The sequence below is a fragment of the Staurois parvus genome, unplaced genomic scaffold (assembly GCF_062004578.1).
Source record: "Staurois parvus isolate SC_StPar_1 unplaced genomic scaffold, SC_StPar_1.0 ptg000604l, whole genome shotgun sequence".
Lineage (NCBI taxonomy): Eukaryota > Metazoa > Chordata > Amphibia > Anura > Ranidae > Staurois > Staurois parvus.
Window position 1 is genome coordinate 2,505,172 of NW_028318400.1, and position 22,411 is coordinate 2,527,582.

General features: G+C 39.1%; 1 protein-coding gene across 2 annotated transcripts in view; it reads left to right on the plus strand.

Moving 5' to 3' along the window:
* The window catches only part of HTR7 (5-hydroxytryptamine receptor 7), a 200,129-nt gene extending 182,950 nt beyond the window's left edge, over nt 1–17,179 (plus strand). For both annotated transcript variants that reach the window (XM_089692766.1, XM_089692764.1), the window contains one exon: nt 16,887–17,179. In XM_089692766.1, coding sequence (XP_089548892.1) covers nt 16,887–16,947 — 61 coding nt within the window. In that variant the 3' untranslated portion in view covers nt 16,948–17,179. The remainder of the gene's footprint in view (nt 1–16,886) is intronic.
* The last annotated feature ends 5,232 nt before the right edge of the window (nt 17,180–22,411 follow it).

Below are 22,411 nucleotides of genomic sequence, written 5' to 3' on the forward strand. Positions count from 1 at the left end.
TACTATTCGCGTCAAATCTTCTCCTTGGGAGATCTCTGGAAAGCCTCGTATCCTTAGATTGCATCTCCTATCCCTATTGTCCTGGTCTTCCAATTTATATAACAGATTTCTTTGTTCTTTTCTTATTTCCATCGCCCGTTTTTCTAATTTCTGTATGATTTGGGCATGTTTATCTAGTTTTTCTTCTGTCTCCCCCACCCTTGATAATATTTGCCCCAGGTCTTTGTGTAATTTTGCCAATTCCTGTTTTAGGGATCTTTCAAGTCCTTTAAACATTTCTGCTTTAGTAGGCATCTGGGAGCTCTCCTCTTGTTCTTCTACTTTATCCATATCCACTTCTTCCATATGTTGACCACTGTTAGCTATTCCCAGGGATAGTCTGTATCAGAATCCCCCTAAACAACTACTCCTTTACAAAAGGTTTATTGACGATGTTATCATTATCTGGGATGGACTGGAATCTGATTTATTGTCTTTTCTAAATCAGTTAAATAGTAATGATAAATGCATCAAGCTCTCGTGGGAAATAAGTGGCACTTCCATTAATTACTTGGATTTGTGCATCTCGGTGAGGGATAATAATCTTCATACTAAAACTTTCTTCAAAAAAGTAGATCGGAATGGTTACATTCCACTAGATAGTTGCCATTTTCCTCCTTGGCTGATGAATATCCCGAAAGGACAGCTGGTCAGACTTAGAAGGAATTGCACAGATATCAAGGAATATTATGAGCAAGCCAACATTATGGAAGAGAGATTTTGTAGCAAAGGTTATTCTAGAGAAATGATTAAAAATAAGATCGCAGAAGTGGGAACAATGATGAGGAGTGATTTCCTTGTAGATAAACCCAAGACAGAAGACTTGGGGGACCATACGGCAATTATTCTGGACTTTACCAGCAATTACAAACAGATAGAAAGTGTATTTAGACGTTATTGGCCGATTCTAATAACTGACCCCATTCTTTCAAAATTGTTACCGGCTACACCCAAATTTATATATAGGAAGGCTCCTTCCCTTAGGTCCAAATTGGTTCGTAGTGTATTGGACCCCCCTACTAAAAGTTCTAAGGCTACGTTTCTTGATCAAAAAGGGTTTTTCCCGTGTAAGATCTGTTATGCCTGCAGAGCCACTAGGGGCTCGAACACTAGATTGAGTTCCTTTGCAGCTACTAGTAATGGTAGGTCTTTCCAAGTTAAGGACTTTATATCTTGTAGAACGGAGGGGGTCATATATGTTCTCCAATGCGGATGTGGCTTGCAATATGTGGGAAGGACAAAAAGACCCTTATGGGTTCGGTTGAGAGAACATGTCCAGAATATAAAAAAGGGTTTCCCGAAACATTGTTTATCCAATCATTTTCGGCTACACCATAATCAAGACCCTTCTGGTCTTAAATTCTGGGGAGTTGAAAAATACAAGAAACATTGGAGAGGGTCCCACAAAGTGAGATCTTTAAGTCAGATAGAATCTAAATATATTTTTCTCATGGATACATTTGCTCCGATGGGACTCAATATTGAGTTCGACTTGAACTGTTTTATCAGTGACCAATAATATTTCCTATGTTGATATATTGTGTGCTATAGTACTTGATGCAAAGAGTTCATGCAGGATTACAAAGGAGCGTTTTTCTTCTATTGATTAATTAATTTAGTAATTAATTAATATATATTTTTTTATATTTTATATTTTATCATTTACATATTTTAGTTCATACAATTTTTGTATGATATTTTATAGGGCAAGCTATATATTACTATATGGATATGCTCGTTTTATCTTTTTTATCCATCATTAAAGCATGTGGTTTTCCACATCTATATATATTTTTTTATATGAGTCTCTCTATGATTAATGCGGTTATTATAAAGAGTTATTGACTTGTGGTGCTTGTTTATTTTAGTTTATTACCTCACTGGGATTGCTAGACCTAATGGGAGAAGGTCTGTCCTCATTGGACTACATTAATATGGCTGTACAGGTTCTCTGCACACTGGACCATTAGAATATGGCCGCGATCGCACCGCCCACTGTGGTCTTGATGGGTGCAGTTCCTGGCCTTTATAAGGAAGTGCTGCCGGCCAATCACGCTGTCCTGATGAAGTCACGAGTTACGTGACGCAACGCGTCGCCGGCAATAGCGTGGTGACGCACTTCCGGCGTGACGCCATCTTGGTGCACCTTTTTGATCCTGCTGTACACCCAGCATTGTATTGCCATCTCCATACAAGCTGTTTGCCATGTAAGTGGATTACCTTTTTCCTTGTTTGGATATTTGCTGCCTATTTACAAATAAAGCGGTAATACACTATGAGGACTGTGTTTATCTCCTCATTTATGAGCCTATGAGCGGTTGTAACATCGGAGGAGAGGGTTTTCCGTTTACCTACTGGTCTGGAGGAATTGTGTCCTTGTTCATGTGATACCAACCTATCAAAAGAGTCCCTGAATTGGAGGATTCCGAGGTGATCTACAGTACGCTTTGTGGCCCTGTAGGGTCATAGAGTGGAGGTGAGAGGCCATTGCAGCAAGACTGCCTGGGATCACGTTTTTGAAGTGTGCTGTGATTCACCTGCACCCCTGTAGATATATGAACTTTGGACACTTTACCCTGCACTTAACCACTATTATCAGCCTATTAAGGGCCACTGTTTTCTGCTTATCCCCAGGTGGTTTTGGATCATTTAAATACATATATATACATTCTGGTTATGTATTTTATTTAGGTATAGTTTTTTTTTTAGCGCTGCATCAACTTTTATATTTTATTCATATTGCCTTTGTTTGGTATGGGACAGATGCTGGCTGCTTCCTAGCTTAATTTACTGCTTACCATAAGAGCGCAGGAGGATATTTATGTGATTTAGTCTGGAACATTCCCCGCCGGTTTCACTCTCACCTCTTACACTTATTCCCTGTTGTCTCTCTGGAGTCTGTTTCTCCTGTGAGGATATATATTTTTTAATTAACCCTGTTTGGGAAGCCTTAGGCCCTCCTCCCTTTTGATACTTTGTTTTTCATGCTGTCAGGGACTTTTTCAATTTTCTGCAGTTCTGGTTTTGGGGGGGCTCTATTTTTGATTTGATATCAAAATGTGTTGTTTTCCATGGGTATCCCCCTCTCAGTTCTTTTCTTCCTTTTTCTCTCCCCCCACTCCCAGACTCATCTACCTGGGTCCTCTTCTTCTAACTCTTTATCTGTTTTACATTGTCGTCCTTCTGATTTTCCTCTAAGACCCCCTGGGTGAACCCCTCCTCAGTTTCAACATATAGTTCAATACATACAGTTCAGTTCCCATGCAATATATTAATCTCAGTACTTTTGCCGCTCTCACTCACCCTCTTGTCCCCAATACGGCTTTTTATGAAGAAAAGGGCTTCTCTGAAAAACATTTTCTGCACTCCGAACAGGTATACAATTTCTCCTCCGTGTAAGATTTCTGATGTGTGTGAAGACTGGGCTTCACTGAAAAGTATTTCCCGCACTCAGGGCAGATAAATGGCTTTTCACCTGTGTAAGATCTCTGATATATGTAAAGTCTAGACTTATCTGAGAAAACATTTCCTGCACTTAAAACAGGAATATAGCATCTTCCTCATGTGAGGTCTCTGATATATATGCAGGCTGGACTTCTGTGAAAAACATTTCCCGCACTCGAACAAAGGTATGGCTACTCCCTCTTGTATTATCACTGGTATATATAAAAATAGGACTTACATGAAAAAAATTTCCTGCACTCGAAACAGGAATACTTCTCCCCCATGTGAGATCTCTGGTTTTTATAGAGATTGAACTTCTCTAATAGACTTTCCTGCACTTTAGGACATCTCTTTTTTTACTCCAAGTGAGGGGCGAGGCGGCTCCAGGTACTCTCTTCTGGGGAACAGTGCACTTGACATTCCCTTCACACAATGAGTGGATTGCAGAGGGGGGGTCACCCAGGTCGTTTCAGCGTGTCTCCATCTGCCACGGTCCTGTGTGCAGGAGGAAGAGAGCCGGCGTCTCCCCTGCTCCAAGAAACACCAGCTGGTTCCTCTGCCTCCCAGAGCTCCCTTGCTGCAGATCACCTGATCGCCCGGCGTCCACTGAGCTCTGGGGAACACACAGAGCCGGGCCAAGAGCACAGGAAGACCTGCCGCGATGGTCGCCATTCCCAGAGGTCCTCGGTCCACGCACCCCACCAGGAAAACCCCCTCTCCCCGGCTAGTCTCTCCAGGGCTTCCCACACATCTCTCCCCTTCTCGGCAGTACATTGGAGGTGCTTGGGAGTCAGGAGCCCTCACATCGAGCTCCCGCACCAAGCCATGGTCAGGCTCCTTTCTGGGTGTGCTTCTCACCCAATATTCTTCTCTGTTAGAGGACCAGTTGAGCAACTGAGATCCGACTGTGGTACCAACTTTGTTGGAGCATGTAAAGAGTTGCAATTAGACAATTTCCTGGCCAACAATGGATGTACTTGGTTGCTTAACCCTTGACGTACTTCACACATGGGAGGATCCTGGGAACCAATGATTAGAGGTAGCACAAAGAATTCTTGATTCCATGTTGCAGAATCTTAAATTACTACTAACCCAATAGACTGTCTACCTTTCTTGCTGAAGTGTCTGCTATAGTGAATGCAAGACCTTTAGTGCCGGTATCTCCAGATCCTGATGCTCCAGTGATCCTTATTCCAGCTTTGCTTTTTACTCAAAAAATTGGAACTGCTGCAATAACTTCAAGTGAAATTTACTCCAAGAATATCTACAGGCATCAATGGAAACAGGTGCAACATCTAGCCAATCTGTTTTGGCATCACTGGAGGAAGGAGTATCTTCATCATCTTCAAGGTTGTCAAAAGTGGCAAACATCTAAGCCTAATATCAAGGATGGAGATCTCATTCTCCTAAAGGACAAGTAAGTTTGTCAGAATGAATGGCCTATGGGTCTTATTACTAAAGTTATGCCCAGTGATGATTACAAGGTAGAGGTCAAGGTAACCATGGGAGGATCAACACTAACTTTTTGTTTGACCAATTGCAGAGTTAGTACTCCTTTTGCCAGGTGACTGACTTATGAAACCACTCTGCCATGCTATTGGCATGGCAGGGAGTACATTGCTGCTAAACAGGGTTTTATTTACTTGGAACTTGTATTCTCTGAAGATGTCCCATGTTGGATTACTACCTGTTCTGCCATCCAGTTGAACTTATGTTTCTGTTTGCTTGTTGCATGTTTCTTGTTACAGATTCCAAGACATTCATCAGACTTGGACTTATCGAATATATATATATTGAAGTTATGAAATCTAAAGATTTCAGATGGGCAGTGTTGTGTTACACTATTTGATTTATTATTATTTCTCTGTGACCATCACTTGTTTATTATTGCTCTGTGTCTTTAAGCTGTGTCCTTCTGTCTAAGCTGAGCTCTTTCTCTCACTGTACTTGTGTATACCCCTCCCCCCTGCCTCTCTCTGTAGTCATTCCACTGTATCCTGTCTACCTGTATGCATCTTTCCATGAGGCTTACAACATTAACGTTTTTCTACATATGATTATCCTCCATTAAACGGAACATTCGAATGGTTTCCTCATCTGACTTCCTCAACATGTGAGTTTATTCATTGAGTTAAACTGTCTGATCTAATGCAAGAGATAGTTCAACACCATGTCGTATAGCTGTATACATCGCTGGAGATAAAGTTTATGGTCTCGTAGTGGAGTCAGAAGAGTTGCTATCATGTTAATGGAAAGGATCCTCTATACCAGTGGTCTCCAAACTGCAGATCAGGAGCCAGATGTGGTCTCTTTCTTGCCTTTATCTGGCCATTGGCACTAATCCACCAACTGACACCAATGATGGAGAACCATTCCCCCTACTTACATCAACAGTGTAGTTCTTCTCATTGATATCAACAATAAGGCAATATTCCTTCCATTAAAATTAATGATGAGGCATTGCTGTTGAGGCATTTTCTACTCCCATTGGCCACAGTCTGGCCCCCAAAAGCCTGAAAGACAGAAAACTGGCCCTTTGCTTATAACGTTTAGAGACCCCTGCTCTATATTCTTTTTGAAGCACTGTTCACTTCATTTTGTATGATTTATCCCCCAGTACTGGGATCACTTAATCACTGTTTGTGTTTGATCAGTAACATCCTGATCACTTGTTTGGTTTCACTGTTTTTTATGATTAGGCATTGATCCTAAATTTAGGATCGGGGTAGCTGTGTACACATTTATTGTAGTATATCACAGGTCTATTTATTATCACTATTTTACTTTGTTTTTTTCACGTTTGGATCCCTGTAGGGATCAAGGCACTATTGAGAGATTAATCAGAGATCTCTTGCACTTTGGTTTATCACCTATTTGATTCCGAGAGGGATCAAGCTATTATTAAGTGATCACTCTAGAGACATTAATATTATAGTTTTTATTATTTTGTATGTTATATTTATATATACATAATATTTATTCATTGTTTTTGAGCGCTACACCATTATTTTGTCATTTACTTATTTTCACTTTGGGTAATAAGTGTGGGTGTTAGCGGCCGCCATTTATTTTATTTATTCAATTAATATTTATTTTTTTGAGTTGCTGTACACTTCCTTAGCGCAGAAGGTATACACTATTTTGTTCCTTTGAACACAAAAAATCTGCCAATTGAAGGAATGAAAACATAATCAAAACACTAATAGTGCCGTGTGCACAATGAGTGCAGTGTAAAATACATAGGCAAAACATACAAAATAGAATTCAATTTTATACAGGGTTTACAAATTTCCTTTACAATCAGTTGCACCTGTTTTCTCTTAAATGGGACAGGTGGACTACCCACCGTCAGATGCTTCTACCCTAATCTGATTTTTCTCCTCTCTTTATATGTTCATCATATTACAGTCTATTAGATAAGTGCCTTTTGGCGATTCTCTGTTAACTCATATATCTGATGCATGGTTATGACAATCTTGCAGTTTTAAATACTCTCATTGTGCTTCTAAATTGTTTTCTATTTTTTTTTTTTTTAAGTTTTGCATTCGTGTTTCTGATGTATATTCTTTCTTGTACATTGTCAGAATACTTTGTACTGAATTTATATCTATTTTTCAATAAATAGTTTGTGAACAAAAAAAGAATTCAAAACATCACAAATAGCAACAAAAACACCACAAGATAATGACTGCGAATTGTTTCATAACTCCATTGTGACCTCCACTAGTAAACATCAACCAACAGCATTGCATTTCAGGAATCAGAAGATTTTTCAATTATAAGTGAAAGAAACTTCTAATTTATGAACACAGCAGGGAATAAAGTGTGTGTGTGTGCGCGTGGGTTGGGGGAGGGGGGTGGTTAAAAGAAGAACAATGCAAAACAAGCAAACAACTAAAGAAATAGTATAAAGTATAAAAGTATAGAAAAGTTAAAAAGTAAAGAACAAGGAGAAACCTCTGAGACCACAGGACAGTGAGAATAAAAATGTTCAGCCCATGCCTGTCAACAAGGGATTTACCTTCATCTTGGAAACACAATGCATTCTAATAGATCCAAGTTTTCAAATAAAGATCATGTTTGTTTTGTAAAGAGAGCACTAAGTTTTCCATTGTGTTTATTTACTCCAACTTTGTAACCCACATGGACAGGGATGGGGTTGTGAGTTTTTCCCCTTTAGGGAAAGGTTTGAGCAGGTTTTGGCAGCATTAAAATGGCAAAAAATCAATCTACTGTAAGTATTCAGTGAGATACAGGAGTTATAACATAGGCAGAAAGAGGGATCATCTGGGAGTGTAAAATCTGCAATTTTTAAAGTCTTTTTTACTCCTCCAAAATGCTGACCATCTTGAGCAGGGCCAGACTTCCATAAGGAAGGACAGTTTGTCGCCTTTGCAAGGGGTGGTCAGTAGGCTGTGTCTAATTGGTCCTGAATCAGTGCAGAGTGTTTGTATAGTGACAGAAGACATAGAAAGGAGCAGGAAGGAAGGGTTCCCAAGAACTGTTAAGGCTAATATACAGGCACTTAATTGATACATTTTTATTTAGATGTCATGAGATAAGTTATAACAACTACTGTAATACTAGATGTATTTCTGATATACGGGTCCAATACCCTATCTTTACGGTGATCCAATTTTTTTATTTACATTTGTAATTATTTTTATGGTAACTTCAAATATGTTTCTTCCATATCAATATTTTTATGTTTCATATATATATATATATATATATATATATATACACTGTATGTACATGCTCTTGTTGGCTTTTTATAACTAAGATACACTATGTTGCCAAAAGTATTGGGGCGCCTGCCTTTAGATGCACATGAACTTTAATGGCATCCCAGTCTTAGTCTGTATGAATTAATATTGAGTTGGCCCACCCTTTTGCAGCTAAAACAGCTTCAACTCTTCTGGGAAGGCCGTCCACAAGGTTTAGGAGGGTGTCTATGGAAAGGTTTGACCATTCTTCCAGAAGCGCCTTTGTGAGGACAGGCATTGATGTCGGAGGAGAAGGTCTGGCTTGCAGTCTCCGCTCTAATTCATCCCAAAGGTGTTCTACTGGGTTGAGATCAGGACCCTGTGCAGGCCAGTCAAATTCCTCCACCTCAAATTCACTCATCTATGTCTTTATGGACCTTGGTTTGTGCGCTGGTGCTCAGTCATGTTGGAACAGGAAGGGGCCATCCCCAAACTGTTCCCACAAAGTTGGGAGCATGAAATCATCCAAAATGTATTGGTATGCTGACAACTTAAGAGTTCCCTTCACTGGAACTAAGGGACCAAGCCCAACCCCTGAAAAACAACCCACACCATAATCCCCCCTCCACCAAACTTTACACTTGCACAATGCAGTCAGGCAAGTACCATTCTCCTGGCAACCACCAAACCCAGACACGTCCATCGGATTGCCAAACAGAGAAGTGTGATTCATCACTCCAGAGTACATGTCTCCACTGCTCTAGAGTCCAGTGGCGGTGTGATTTTACTGCATAGACTCTTCGCATTGCACTTGGTGATGTAAGGCATGGATGCAACTGCTCACCCATGGAAACCCATTCCATGAAGCTTTCAACGCACTATTGTTGTGCTAATCTGAAGGCCACACAAAGCTTGGGGGTCTTTAGCTTTTGATTCTGCAGACAGTTGGCACTTTTCCACAGTGTGCACTTCAGTATGCTCTGACCCCGCTCTGTCATTTTACATGGCCTACCACTTTGTGGCTGAATTGCTGTTGTGTCCAGTTGCTTCCACTTTGTTATACCACTAACAGTCAGTTGACCGTGGAATATTTAGTAGCAAGGAAATTTCATGGATGGACTTATTGCACAGGTGGCAACCTATCACGGTACCACGCTTGAATTCACTGAGTTCCTGAGAGCGACCCATTCTTTCACAAATGTTTGTAGAAGCAGTCTGCATGCCTAGGTGCTTGATTGTATACATCTGTGAAAAAAAATATTTTTAAAAATATATATTTTTTTAAATATATTCTTTAGATTTTGTTAACATAAAGTTATTTTAAGATATATTTTTACATATATTTGTAAATGCATTCCAAAAATGTAGATTTGTATTTTTAAAGACATACAGTATATTTGAAATGCATTTTTAAGAATATTTTTCATATTTTGTAATTATTATTATTATACAGGATTTATATAGTGCCAACAGTTTGTACAGCACTTTACAATATATAGGGAGACATTACAGCAACAATACAGTTCAATACAAGATGGATAGGAGGGCCTTGCTCCTTGGAGCTTACCATCTAGGAGGGAGGGGCTAGTGGTACAAAAGGTAGTAACTGTGGGGGATGGACTGGTAGGAAGAGTAGAAGATTCCATTATTAGCTGGATAGGCAGGATAGGCTTCCCTGCAGAGATAGGTTTTCAGAGATCATAATAAAAACGCATTTCAACATACAGTATGTATATATTTATTGAAATATATTTTGAAATATATTGAATATGGCCAAAATTGTAGCATTTCAAATATATGTCAATATATGCTCCAACAATGCAGGACAACTCACTGGTTCCCTGCGCTGCTTCTCTTTCCCTTAGTCCGAGTTGCTTTATAGAAGAGACTGTCAGAGTCAAATGCAGCTACTTACTTTGCATAAAAAATACATTTAATGATGTATTATTGAATTCAGAGATACATTCGTGTGGAGTTCAGCTTTAGGGTTTCTTCCATTTATGAAACTTCTCTCTCAGTTACAAATGTTACACCATCCTGTTCAGAATGACTCTACCTGGTTTCTTAACTAAATTACTCAGAAAAATGGAAGGAAGTAAATAGATAAATCTATAGGCGTTATCAAAATTCTTGATTTTCTATTTACTGTATATACATTTTAAGAATGCCAACAAAATCTATGGTAACTGTGAAATATACTATTGTACCATTCTGTCTTCCTAAAGAATTTCTATTAAAAAAGGTATGGTAAACAGCAGTAGCTGTTAAGCCTGCACCAGAGCCAAAACTTCAGTATGTAATGTTGTCACTGCTTCGGAGGAAAGATACTTCCTAAAACAACAAAAACACTCAGAATCTTATTTTAGTCTGACTTCAGCAGAGATAAAGTGGTACTAAAGTCTTAAGGTTTTTGACCTAAATGCATTCTCTGAAGGTAAAAAATGCCCACCTACCTGGAGGCAGGTGCAGTCTGTTTTCACTGTAGGTGGTGCTCAACTGGAGTGGTACAACAGCCTGGAGAGGAAGTCCAAGGGAAACATGGTTTCTCTATGGTTTCTCTATGGTTTCATGGGTCAAGTGGAGGAGCGTTCCAGTTGGCTATGCTCTAGCCATGTAAACCTGGGAGGCCATCTTGAGTTAGCAGGGTCTAGTAAAGCCCCTGCCTCCAGGTTTTGGCACGCATTTTGCGAGTGGATAGTGTAGGGAGAGAGACCCTGCTTGTCAAGGACAACTAGCTGTGGGGAAAGGTTCCTGATGAGGAGGGAAAGGCTAGGGACTTGCTAACCTGTCAGAAGTCACCCCTCATAAGACCAGATCGGCCAGGCCGCATCTTACACTCTATTTAGACGCTGTCAGCAGCTCTCCTTAGCCCTATCTGTGACTACTTTTAATTGTGAGTTATCTCCCTAAGCAGTGCTCTACTGCTAGGGGGTTTGTAACATTGGCACTTTGCTTAAAAGAGAAGTACAGTTAAAGTTCCTTTTGGCTGTACGTCTCCTATGGATCACAGGAGTGCAGTTCGTTCTGCACTCCTGTGACCCGATTTCAGCTAACAGCAGGCCATATGGTCAAGATCCACCCCAGAGTCTGGAGCGGTACCTGGCTGAGCCACTGAGAGCCTGAGCCAGCAGCTCACTCCCCCTCCACAGCCCAGAACTCCAGTGAGCGCTGGGGGGCAGCAGCAGTGAAAACTCAGTGTTCTGCGGTCACGTGATCGCCCCTAGTAATCACCCTTAGAGCTGGCAGGGGACAGATGCAGCATCCAACTAGGTATGATTAAAAAAAAATTCCCATACTTCTCTTTTATTCTAAGTTTCAAGATTTGATACAACCAGACTCTGTACATTTACTGCCCGCACCATGCTGTACCTCCCCACCTACCTTTCCTGCCACCCTCTGTCCCTAAACAGTTACTTGGCTCCATGTCACCCCTCCAGAACTGTCTCTGGCTCCAGCCCCCCTCCCCTGACTTCCTAATTTCACAGGAGACACTGAGTACAATGGAGTCATGGGATACTGTTGTTGTAAGTCAAACTCTTGTGAGGAGAGAGTGGAGAGGCACCCAAAAGAGGGAGGAGCAGATGGTGCCACTACGTACTGGCAGAAGAAGATGAAAGCGACCTTTCTGTGCAATACCATTGTACAGAGCAGGTATGTATAACCTTTTGTGCAACCAGTCAGTCTCAGCCTTCCCTGTAAACTGCCCCAGGCCACAGTTGCAGGCTTGCTTCACTATGTACAATCCAGTTTTAGTAGCCCTGCATTTTACGTGAAAACTCTGATGCCTGCTACAGTGGTGAGTTATGTAAGTAATAGAGGATCTTATACAACCCCCTAGACCAGGGATGTCAATTTGGTGGCCCTCCAGCTGTTGCGAAACTACAAGTCCCATCATACCTCTGACTTTGAAAGTCATGCTTGTATCTGTCAATCTTGCAATGCCTCATGGGATTTGTAGTTTGGCAACAGCTGGAGGGCCACCAGTTTGACACCTGTGCACTAGACTTTAAGTGGAATAATATACTATATTAAACAGTATATTTAGCAGTTGTAGAAATGCCTACTTTGTTTTTCAGTATCCATCAGGACAGTATGACATACTTCAACACTGTATAAATCCATGTTTATGGTTATGCTCTTTCTGGATATATATTTGGCTTTCACTGGCCCAACACTGAAGATGATCTCCATTATCATACATGGGACATTATGACATATCTTCAACACTGCATAACTCCATGTAAATATCTCAATTCCTTTGGATACATATCCGGCCTTCATTTGAGACCACTGTTTTTTCCATGCTCTACAAAGGGAAAATTTGTTTGTTCTCCACCTAACCGGGACGATTTAGTCTTTACAAGTCATTATATATATTTAGCTGCAGATTACAATTGCTTTATAATGAGCTTTGATTCCAAATTATTTATTCCATACTGATGGCTATATGTTATGACCTGTTTGCTTAGCAACTGTTCCTTATGGAACATACCAGCGCTGTATAATCTCACTATTGTCCAATGCGACATTTCCTATAGTAAACGCATTGCAATCCGGATTGCTTCCTTTGTATTGTTTTTAATTAAATGTTCAGTGGTCGTGTGTTTCACTGTCAGCAAATATCACTCTTTTTCCCTGTAATGGGATCAATAAATATGTGGTTTTACACGAGAGCCACATTGCCTGGGTGATTATTACCTACTTTGGTAGTTTGCACTATACAACTACTATTTCTTGTTATGTGCATTATGCTAGGTTTACACCCACACCTTTACTGTAGGTGAGTCTTTGAGCTTAATATAAGGCTACCCCACCTACCTCTGGTGGTATTCCCTCTTTTTCTTCACAGTTGCAAGCTTGCCTCACCGTGTACAATACAATGTTAGTAGCCCTGCATTTTATTTGAAAACTCTGATGCCTGCTACAGTTTAACCGCTTCCCGACCACCCTATAGCAGAACTACTGCTACAGGGCAGCAGGACTGCACAAAATCATGTATGTATATATATGTGATTTTGTTTTTCCGGGTAGGGGCCAGGCATGCGCACTACCCGCGCCGCCTTTGTCGGCTACAGCTGTCGATCATCGGGTCCCGACTGGAGATTCCCTGCTAGCACCGAACGATCGCCGAGGAACTCTGACAGGGGAGAGGTCTGTATGCAAACAATACAGATCTCTCTCCCGTCAGCTCCAGTACGCTGCTTTGTATTAATCTGCTATGCAGAGCAATACTAAGCAGCGTGTTTACACAGTAAAACACGCACAGCACACAGTTAACCCTTTGATCACCCCCGATGTTACCCCTTCCTGCCCAGTGTCATTAGTACATATGTTACTGTGCAATAAGTGTCATTAGTACAGTGTTAGTGCTTTTTATTAGCACTGATCACTGTATTAGTGACACTGGGGATGTGAGTGACAATTAGTTCCTCTCCAGTGTCAGAATGCCCACTGCAGTCCCACAGTGCTGCTATAAGTCGCTGATTGCCGCCTTTACTAGTATAAAATTTTCAGTATATATACTACCATATGTATAACTTTCACGTAAACCAATTAATTTACACATATTGGGATTTCTTTTTAGCAAAGACATAGCAGAATACATTTTGGCCTAAAATTGTCTGTCTTTTTATTGTTTATAGCACAAAAAATAAAAAATGCACAGGGGACCAAATACCACCAAAAGAAAGCTCAATTTGTGTGAAAAAAAGGACATAAATTTCATTTGGGTGCAGCATTGTATGACCGCACAATTGTCAGTTAAAGTAACGCAGCGCCTTATCACAAAAAATGGCCTGATAAGGAAGGAAGGTAAATCCTCTGGAGGACAAGTGGTTAACTGAATTCCACAATATTTACTAAGCTAAGTGGACCATCTCTACTCTTGTAGTAAATCAACCCATAAGACTCCTGAGTAATGTATGGCAGTAGAAAACAAGTTGGACATAATGCATTCTATTAATGAACGTTCGTTAAAGGAAAAATGTTACTGTGCATTAAGGCATGCTTCAATAAAGCAGCCCATTAGGCTGCATAGGAATGCGATAAACCGTGGAAACACATACATCTGTGAGTTAACATCTGTGTGTCATGGCGCTTTACAACTCAAGTGTATTGAGGGTAATACAGTTGCTACATGCTATAGTGTGCATCGGGCCTTTGGGAAACATATTTTTGAAGTGATTCATTGTTACAAATTATTTTAATTTAGGCTTCAGCAAATAGTTAATAAGTTGTAATGTTATTAGATTTAGTATATCATTAATTTGTAATTGATCTAACGTTCTACTTTATTTTTGTAAATTGCCATGTTGTCAACATATGCATTTCCTGGCTTTTCAGTATTATAGAAATATATTTTGGCTTTGACCATGATGTATATGAGGCAAGAGCAGTGATATACCATTGCAAAAAGGATGGGTGGATGGATGTTTATTTCTGGAGCACTGTTAAAATTGGTGCTCTGTGTACTGAACCCGTACAATGCCTGTGATTGCACTGATCCCATATGGAAGAAAAATATATTTGAAATATACAATATACATTAAAAATATTGGTCCCAAATATATTGCCATATATTTGAAATGCTACAATTTTGGCCATATTCAATATATTTTTTATATATATATATATATATATATATATATATATATATATATATATATATACACACACTGCATGTTGAAGTGCTTTTTTATTACAAAATATATGAAAAATATTTTTAAAAGTACATTTCAAATATAGTGTATGTTTTTAAAAATACAAGTCTACATTTTTGGAATGCATTTACAAATATATGTATAATATATATGTTAAAATGACTTTTTTATATGTTTAAAAAAGTCTGAAGAATATATTTAAAATATTTAAAAAAGACATACAGTATATTTGAAATGTACTTTTAAAAATATTTTTCATATATTTTGTAATAAAATATATGTCAATATATTTGGGAAGAATATTTTTAAAATATATTTCAAATATATTTTTCTTCCATATGGTATTGGACATGGAAAAATCACAGGCAAAATGCACAGGGACAACCAGAGTGGATCTGTGCCTAGTGATTGCTGTGATGGGCAATCTCAGTGATCACAAATGTAAACTAACCCTTCCCTTTATGCCTCTGCTGCCAATCCTACTTAAAGCGGTAGTACATCTTGGCATTAAAAAAAATAAAAAAATAAATCCCCTGAAAGGCAATGACAAAATGTGCTATTATGCATTGCATACTAGCAAATTATGAAATACTTACCTTGGAAGAAGGCCCTCCAGTGGTGTGCTGTCACCGCTGCCAGGTCTTCCATCTTCTCCCAGTCTTCCTGAGTTTGCTGGCTCCAGTCCATCACTGCCGTGCATGCACACAGGAGTCACTGTTTACGGCACACAACTCTGAAGGGACAGCATGGGTATGCCTTCCTTTCAGAGAAGATGTGCTTTTAACGTCACTGGCTGCATCCAGTGTGAATATCTCCTAAACACCGCAAGTTTAGGAGATATTCACTGCACCTAGAGGTTAGCCTTTTTATAGGCTTTCCCGTAGGTACAACTTCAAAAGCAGAGTTTACTACCGCTTTAAGTAACACGCCTTGCATTGACCATCAATGAAAAGTGGGCACACAGGGGCACATTGACCATAAAACAGGCATGGAGCACTCACCACCAACATTTAAGGGGGCAAACACCATTGCCAACCAACATTCAAAGTAAGACTCTATTCTGTACTGTATACAAATGGAGAGACAGAAAACGGGCACACGACCTAGTGCATTATCATTTAAAATAATTTATTAAAGACTGTCTAACGCGTTTCGAGGACACAACCTCTTCCTCAGGTTGGCTCTGAGAAAGAGGTTGTGTCTTCGAAATGCGTTAGCCAGTTGGTCATCCAGGGTTCCATCGTATGGACTCAGATGTTGTTTGGATCATACATCTTGTTCAGTTTGACATGGCTGTGTTATTATGTCCATTGTGAGTATGATACCTATTTTTGTTTCGTTAATAAATTATTTTAAATAATAATGCACTAGGTCGGTGCGCCCTTTTTCTGTCTCTCCAGTTGTATTCAGTGTATTCGGACCACCCCGGTCTGTTGAGGGCAGCAAGCAGTGCATATTCCAGAAAATTCCAGAACATTCCTATTGGGTCTACTGAGTCCTTTCCTAGCGCAGGAGTAAAGTGTTTATTCTGTACTGTATACTCTATGTCTTAACTAAACTAACCTGAACGAAACAAGCTAGGGGGTGTTTGTAATGTCTTGACATTTTAGGGCCTTGAGAAATGCATAAGGTAGTCAGAACCTAATTTTTTTCAGTCATTGGTCCTTTTTTCTTTATAAAATAAAAAATACAAACTGTGCTTATTAAATATTACCTAAATAAAATTCTGTCTAAAAAAAAAAAAGGATAAAAAATAAATTTTGGTACAGTTATGTAGGACTGAGTAATTGTCAGGCAAACTATCACAGCACTGAAAATTGAAAATCGGCCTGGTAATGAAGGGGTATATCCAGGCTAGTACTCAAATGGTAATGTGAATTTGTTTTTCTATCACTTTATATTTAGTATATTAGTACATTTGAAACCAAACTCTTGGGAAGGTCAGTTTTATTTTTTAGAATAAAATCCATATTAATATGAAATATCTGTATGCACTTGAATTTGGGATCTCATTCTGCTTTTAATTTGTGTTTTTCAGGAAAAAGCGTTCACGAGACGATCTTTTGCAGGAGCAGTTTATCAGCAGGCTACACTCTTAATCTTGGTTTATATTCTATGCCCTTTCTTTCAGGGCTGCGTAATCTTTTTAATCTTTAAATTATATTTTCCACTGTTTAATGATACTCTGGGGTACAGCACATCATTCTTACAAATCCCAGAATATGAAGACTCTGGCGTGCTTAACATTATAAGTTAATAAAAATGTTTGTTTTTTTCATGTGGATCTCTATTCATAATGTCTGTGTACCAAATAAAGATTTTAGATAGAAATGTCATTTCCGGTTTATTTTTTTCCTGAAAATTTGGGAGATTACACAAATCAAAATAAGCAAAATTAAGGAGATTTACTTATAAGGTACTTACTAACCCCCACCCCAATTTAAACAGCTGCATACATTCTTTCTACTATTCATAAAGGAGAATTCAAATAAGAACAAAAATTACCAGTAAAGAAATATGGGGTGGCTTGTGTTGACAGATTGTTGCTGATCCTCTAGTATCAATATGTTGAGTCACTGATTTGGTACTTGCAGCAAAGTCTTGGTGAAGAACTTTCGAGCAGTAAGATTTATCTGGTTTAATTTTTTTCTGGCCATACGTAGTGAGTTTTTTCATCCACACAAATCTCCTATCCCTTCTCAGGACATTATCAGAATACATTGATCAGTGGCTGAAGCTAAATGGTTGCATCCTCTGATTGATAAACATTTTGAACACGTTAACCATTTTGCCTACCAGGCACTTTTACCCCCTTCCTGCCCAGGCTAAATTTCAGCTTTCAGAGCTGTTGCAGTTTGAATGACAATTGCTCGATCATGCAACATGGTGCACAAACAAAATTTGTATCATTTTTTCAGACAAATAGAGCTTTATTTTGGTGGTATTTAATCACCTTTGGGGTTTTTATATTTTGGTGAACAAACGAAAAAAGACCAAAAATTTGGAACACAAGAAATTTTATTAGTTTCTGTTATAAAGTTTTGTGATTTTCCTCTTTCACTGATGTGCACTAATGAGGAGGCACTTATAGGCAGCACTGATGGGCACTGACAGCCAGCACTGATGGACAAAGACAGTCAGCACTGAGGAGGCACTGATAGCCAGCACTGAGGAGGCATTGATAGCCAGCAATGATGGGCACTATTGGCCGTACTGATGAGGCTACACTGATCAGTGTAGATGTCTCCCTGAGAAATGCCGCTTACTGGCTCTCCTGTCCTCACGCGCTGTCAGCTTGAGGCGAGGACTGCCGATAACTGGCATTTTGATTGTCCCTTTACCTGGACACGTGATCAGATCATGCGTGGTGCACGCCCCAGAGGGCACACAGGGGGTTAGGTTCTGGGTGGATGTCCATGGACGTCCTCCCAGAAATAACCAACTGCTTTGTAGCCGTCTTTTGCCTATAGTGCGGTAGGGAACTGGTCAATGAAATCTGTGGAGCTGGAATGGTCACACACTGATTGAAATTCGGCCAGTCCCTGCCAAACTGGCCGAGTTTTGTTCAAGTATGGCCAACCTAAAAGCTATGAAGCTACCAGACTAGCACTGCTATCAGAGAACTAGTATTTTCAGAAGCATAGGTCATTAACGTCAGAGCAACCAGCAAATAATTAGGGTGTTAAAAGATAATATTTACTCCTGTCTTGCAATCATATGGTTGATCAAATCCCCTTAGATCAAAATACCTTAGGTATTAGAGTTTTCACATATAATGGAATCAAAACTTTGATTGCCCTTTCAAATTGCTATGTATATTTATTATTATTATTGTCATGTATATATGGAGATCATAAGACCATAAATCTTCAAATCGTATTAGATTTTTTGAAACCTGTAGCACCCTTCACATGATATGCAATACAGCCAGGAAAGAATATAGTATATGGAGTTAAGAATCTATGATGTAAACTATTAGTAAAAAAAAACACATTTTAATACAATCAAGAAAGTATATATAGGGGAGTTGGGAGGAGGAGCCTGACCATGGAGTGGAGTGAGAGCCCGATGTGAGGGCTCTCAGCTCCCAACACCTACGTTTTTCCTGAGCTGATAACTCCAGACTATCCCTAGGAACAGCTAATAGCAGTCAACAAAAGGAAGAAGGAGTGGGGATGGAAAATGTAGAACAAGATAAGAACTCACAGATGCCCACTAACCAGAAATAGCAGAAATGTTTAAAAGACTGGAGAAATCTATAAAACAAGAAATGGCGGAAATTCACAAAGATTTGGGGTAAATATTGTACAGAGTGGAGGAGGCAGAAGAAAAGGTGGATAAACATGCCCAAATTATCCAGAAGTTAGAAAAAAGATGATAGAAATGAGAAAAGAACAAAAGAAATCTGCTATACAAAATAGAAGATCAGGAGAATAGGGATAGGAGATGTAACCTAAGGATTCGAGGCCTTCCAGAGATCTCCCAAGAAGAAGATCTAATGGGAATAATAAGGAAAATGCTTAACACTATAATGGACAGACCTACATTGGAGACTCTTAAAATGAACAGAGTATATAGAATAGGAAGACATCAACAAGAAGGTAGAAAAGAAAATATGAGAGATGTAATTGTGCAATTTCATAATTATCGAGATAAAGAAGAGATCTGGAAGAAGATAAAAGGAAGAACTGTGATAAAATATGGATAAATAAATATAAAGATTTTTGCTGATTTAGCAGCAGAAACATTGAAAAGAAGGAGGTCTCTGAAACCATTATTAGAACAGATGAGAAAACAGAATATTCGATACAGTTGGGGATTCCCGGCATGTTTGAATGGATGGAAAAATGGTCGTTCAGCAAGATTGAGACATCCGGAAGACCTAAGTGACTTTTGTGAGAGACTTGATTTACAGAAAATAGAAATTCCTGGGTGGGAAGTAGAAGAAGGGGAGGTATGGGCTAAAGGAAAGGAGGGGTGGCAGGTTGTGTCAAGAAGGAATAGGGAATAGAGAGATGGTAAATAGGACCTATTGCTGACTCCCTCTTAGGATTTTGGTTTTGTTTTTTCTTTTTTTTTCTCTCTCTTTATCTTTCTTTCTATAATATTTATTATTATTATTTTCTCTTTTTTTGTTTTTGTCTCTCTTTTGGTTTTTTTTTTCCTTCACTTTTCCTGTTTTTCTGAGTTAGGCGGGACACACGGAGGTTTAGGTAGAATTCTGATGGGACGTACATGGTCAGAGCTTCACTCTAAATCTGAATCAAAGGTGGGGTTAGGGCCACAAATGATTTATAGGCAAGAAAGTAGCATAAAAGGGGAGGGGGGGAAGGAGGGTAGGGGATGGGTGGGTGGGGAGTTGGGATGGGAGGATGGGAGGGAGGGAGAAGGTTTTTGGGAGGGAATAGTCAGCCTGGGACTCTTTTGCAGCCTTAGAATAAGTGGGCTAGTTGGAGGTACATTAGTTTAAAAAAACCTTTTTTGAACGAAGGGGAAGATATGAGGGAGAGAGAGGAGGAGGGTGAAGAGGGATGAAAGGAGGAGATAAAAAGGGAAAAATAGAAGAGACTCACTTCGTAACATATAACGGGAGAGGTTTAAATAGTCCTGCGAAAAGATTTAGGATCCTTACAGAGCTTCAACATAGATGTTCCTCGGTGGTGTTTTTACAAGAGACTCATCTAGTACAAGAAACAAATGTGAAGTTACAGTCTAGGCATTACCCAGAATGGTTCTATGCAGATTCTCCAGTTAAACGAGCAAAGGGAGTGGCAATAGGATTTGCGACAAATATAAGGTTTATGTTGGAGAAAAGATGGGCAGATCCTGAAGGGAGATTTTTGTTCTTGAAAGGAAGATTACAGGAAATAGAATGCACACTAGCAAACATTTATTGTCCAAATAAGAAACCGGAGATATTTTTGAAAAACACTCTGAGAAAATTAATGGTTTTCAAAAAAGGTGGTTTGATTGTGGCAGGAGGCTTTAATTTTTGTATGGATCCACAGACGGATGTGACCTCATCGGTACATAGAGAAAGTAGTAGGTCTTTGAAAAATCTAAAAAAAATGCTATATCAATGTCAACTGATAGATGCATGGAGAGTTAGGCATGTGAAAGATAGAGACTACACATATTATTCTCAGGTACATAAGATGTACTCGAGACTGGATCACATACTGTTGGATCATTGACTTATTGAGTCTATAGTTAAAGTAAATATTGAAACCATGGCGATTTCTGATCATGCTCCTGTTACAATAAAATTACTATGGGGAAATGAGCAGAGTGGAGGGAGATTATAGGGCTAAATGAGACACTTCTTCAGGACCAAGAGATGGATTTGAAAATTAAGAAGGAAATAAATCCATTTTTTTAAGGAAAATGATTCTGAGGAAGTGTCGGCGGCTACTGTGTGGGAAGCTCATAAGGCCTATATTAGAGGAATCCTAATAGCGATAGGAGTTAAGAAGAAGAGGGAAAGAAGGGAAAAAGTAAATACACTCCTTAGAGAACTCGGCAATCTAGAGCAGATGCATAAAAATAAAATAACAAAAGAGGGGATGCAAAAAATAATATTTAAAAGAGAAGAATTAAATAATTTATTGAAAGAGGATAAGAGGAGATCCTTTAATAAAATGATAAGTGAAAGATATAGATGGGGAGATCGTCCAGGAAAATACTTAATGAGGGCCCAAAGGAAAAAAAAACTAGGAACTTTATAGAGAAAATAAGAGATGACAAAGGAGAACTAGTATACTCAACTAAAGATATAGCAAAAGTGTTTAAAGAATATTATAATAAGTTATATAATATAATGCCACATGGTACTAAAGGAGAAGATGAGATAAGAAAAATAGAAAGAAGACAGGCATATATAAAAAAGGTGGGATTACCGAAACTAAGTGAAGAACAATTAAAATCTTTGGAAATAGAAATCACACAAGGAGAAATACAAATAGCATTAAAAAGTACGGTAGCTGGGAAGAGCCTGGGCCCTGATGGGTGTACAGTAAGGTATTATAAGAAATACGAAGAAATATTAATACCAAAATTTGAGGATATATATGAATGCCCTGGGAGGGGTGATGGAAATGAGGAAGGAATCCCTGCAAGCTCATGTTGTCCTTATACGTAAAGAAGATACCCATTGTGCAAGTTATAGACCGATATCTCTATTAAATACACACACTAAATTATATGCAAAAGTATTAGCAAACAGGTTGAGAGATTTAATGCCGAAGTGGATACATATGGACCAAGTTGGGTTTGTCCCAGGGAGGGAGGGTAGAGATAACGGATTAAGATCTCAGTTTCTCATACAAAAAAGTAGGAAGGAGGAAACTCCTGCGTTTATACTCTCGATAGATGCTAAGAAAGCATTTGATAGAATCAATTGAGGATATATGTTAGACACCTTGGGAGTTTTGGGAGTGGGCCCTAGAATGAGAGAATGGATAAGGAAATTATATAGTAAACCCTCAGCCGCAATTATGGTAAATGGGGATCTGTCAGAATATATGGGGATGCAGAACAGAACAAGACAGCGATGTCCTCTGTCTC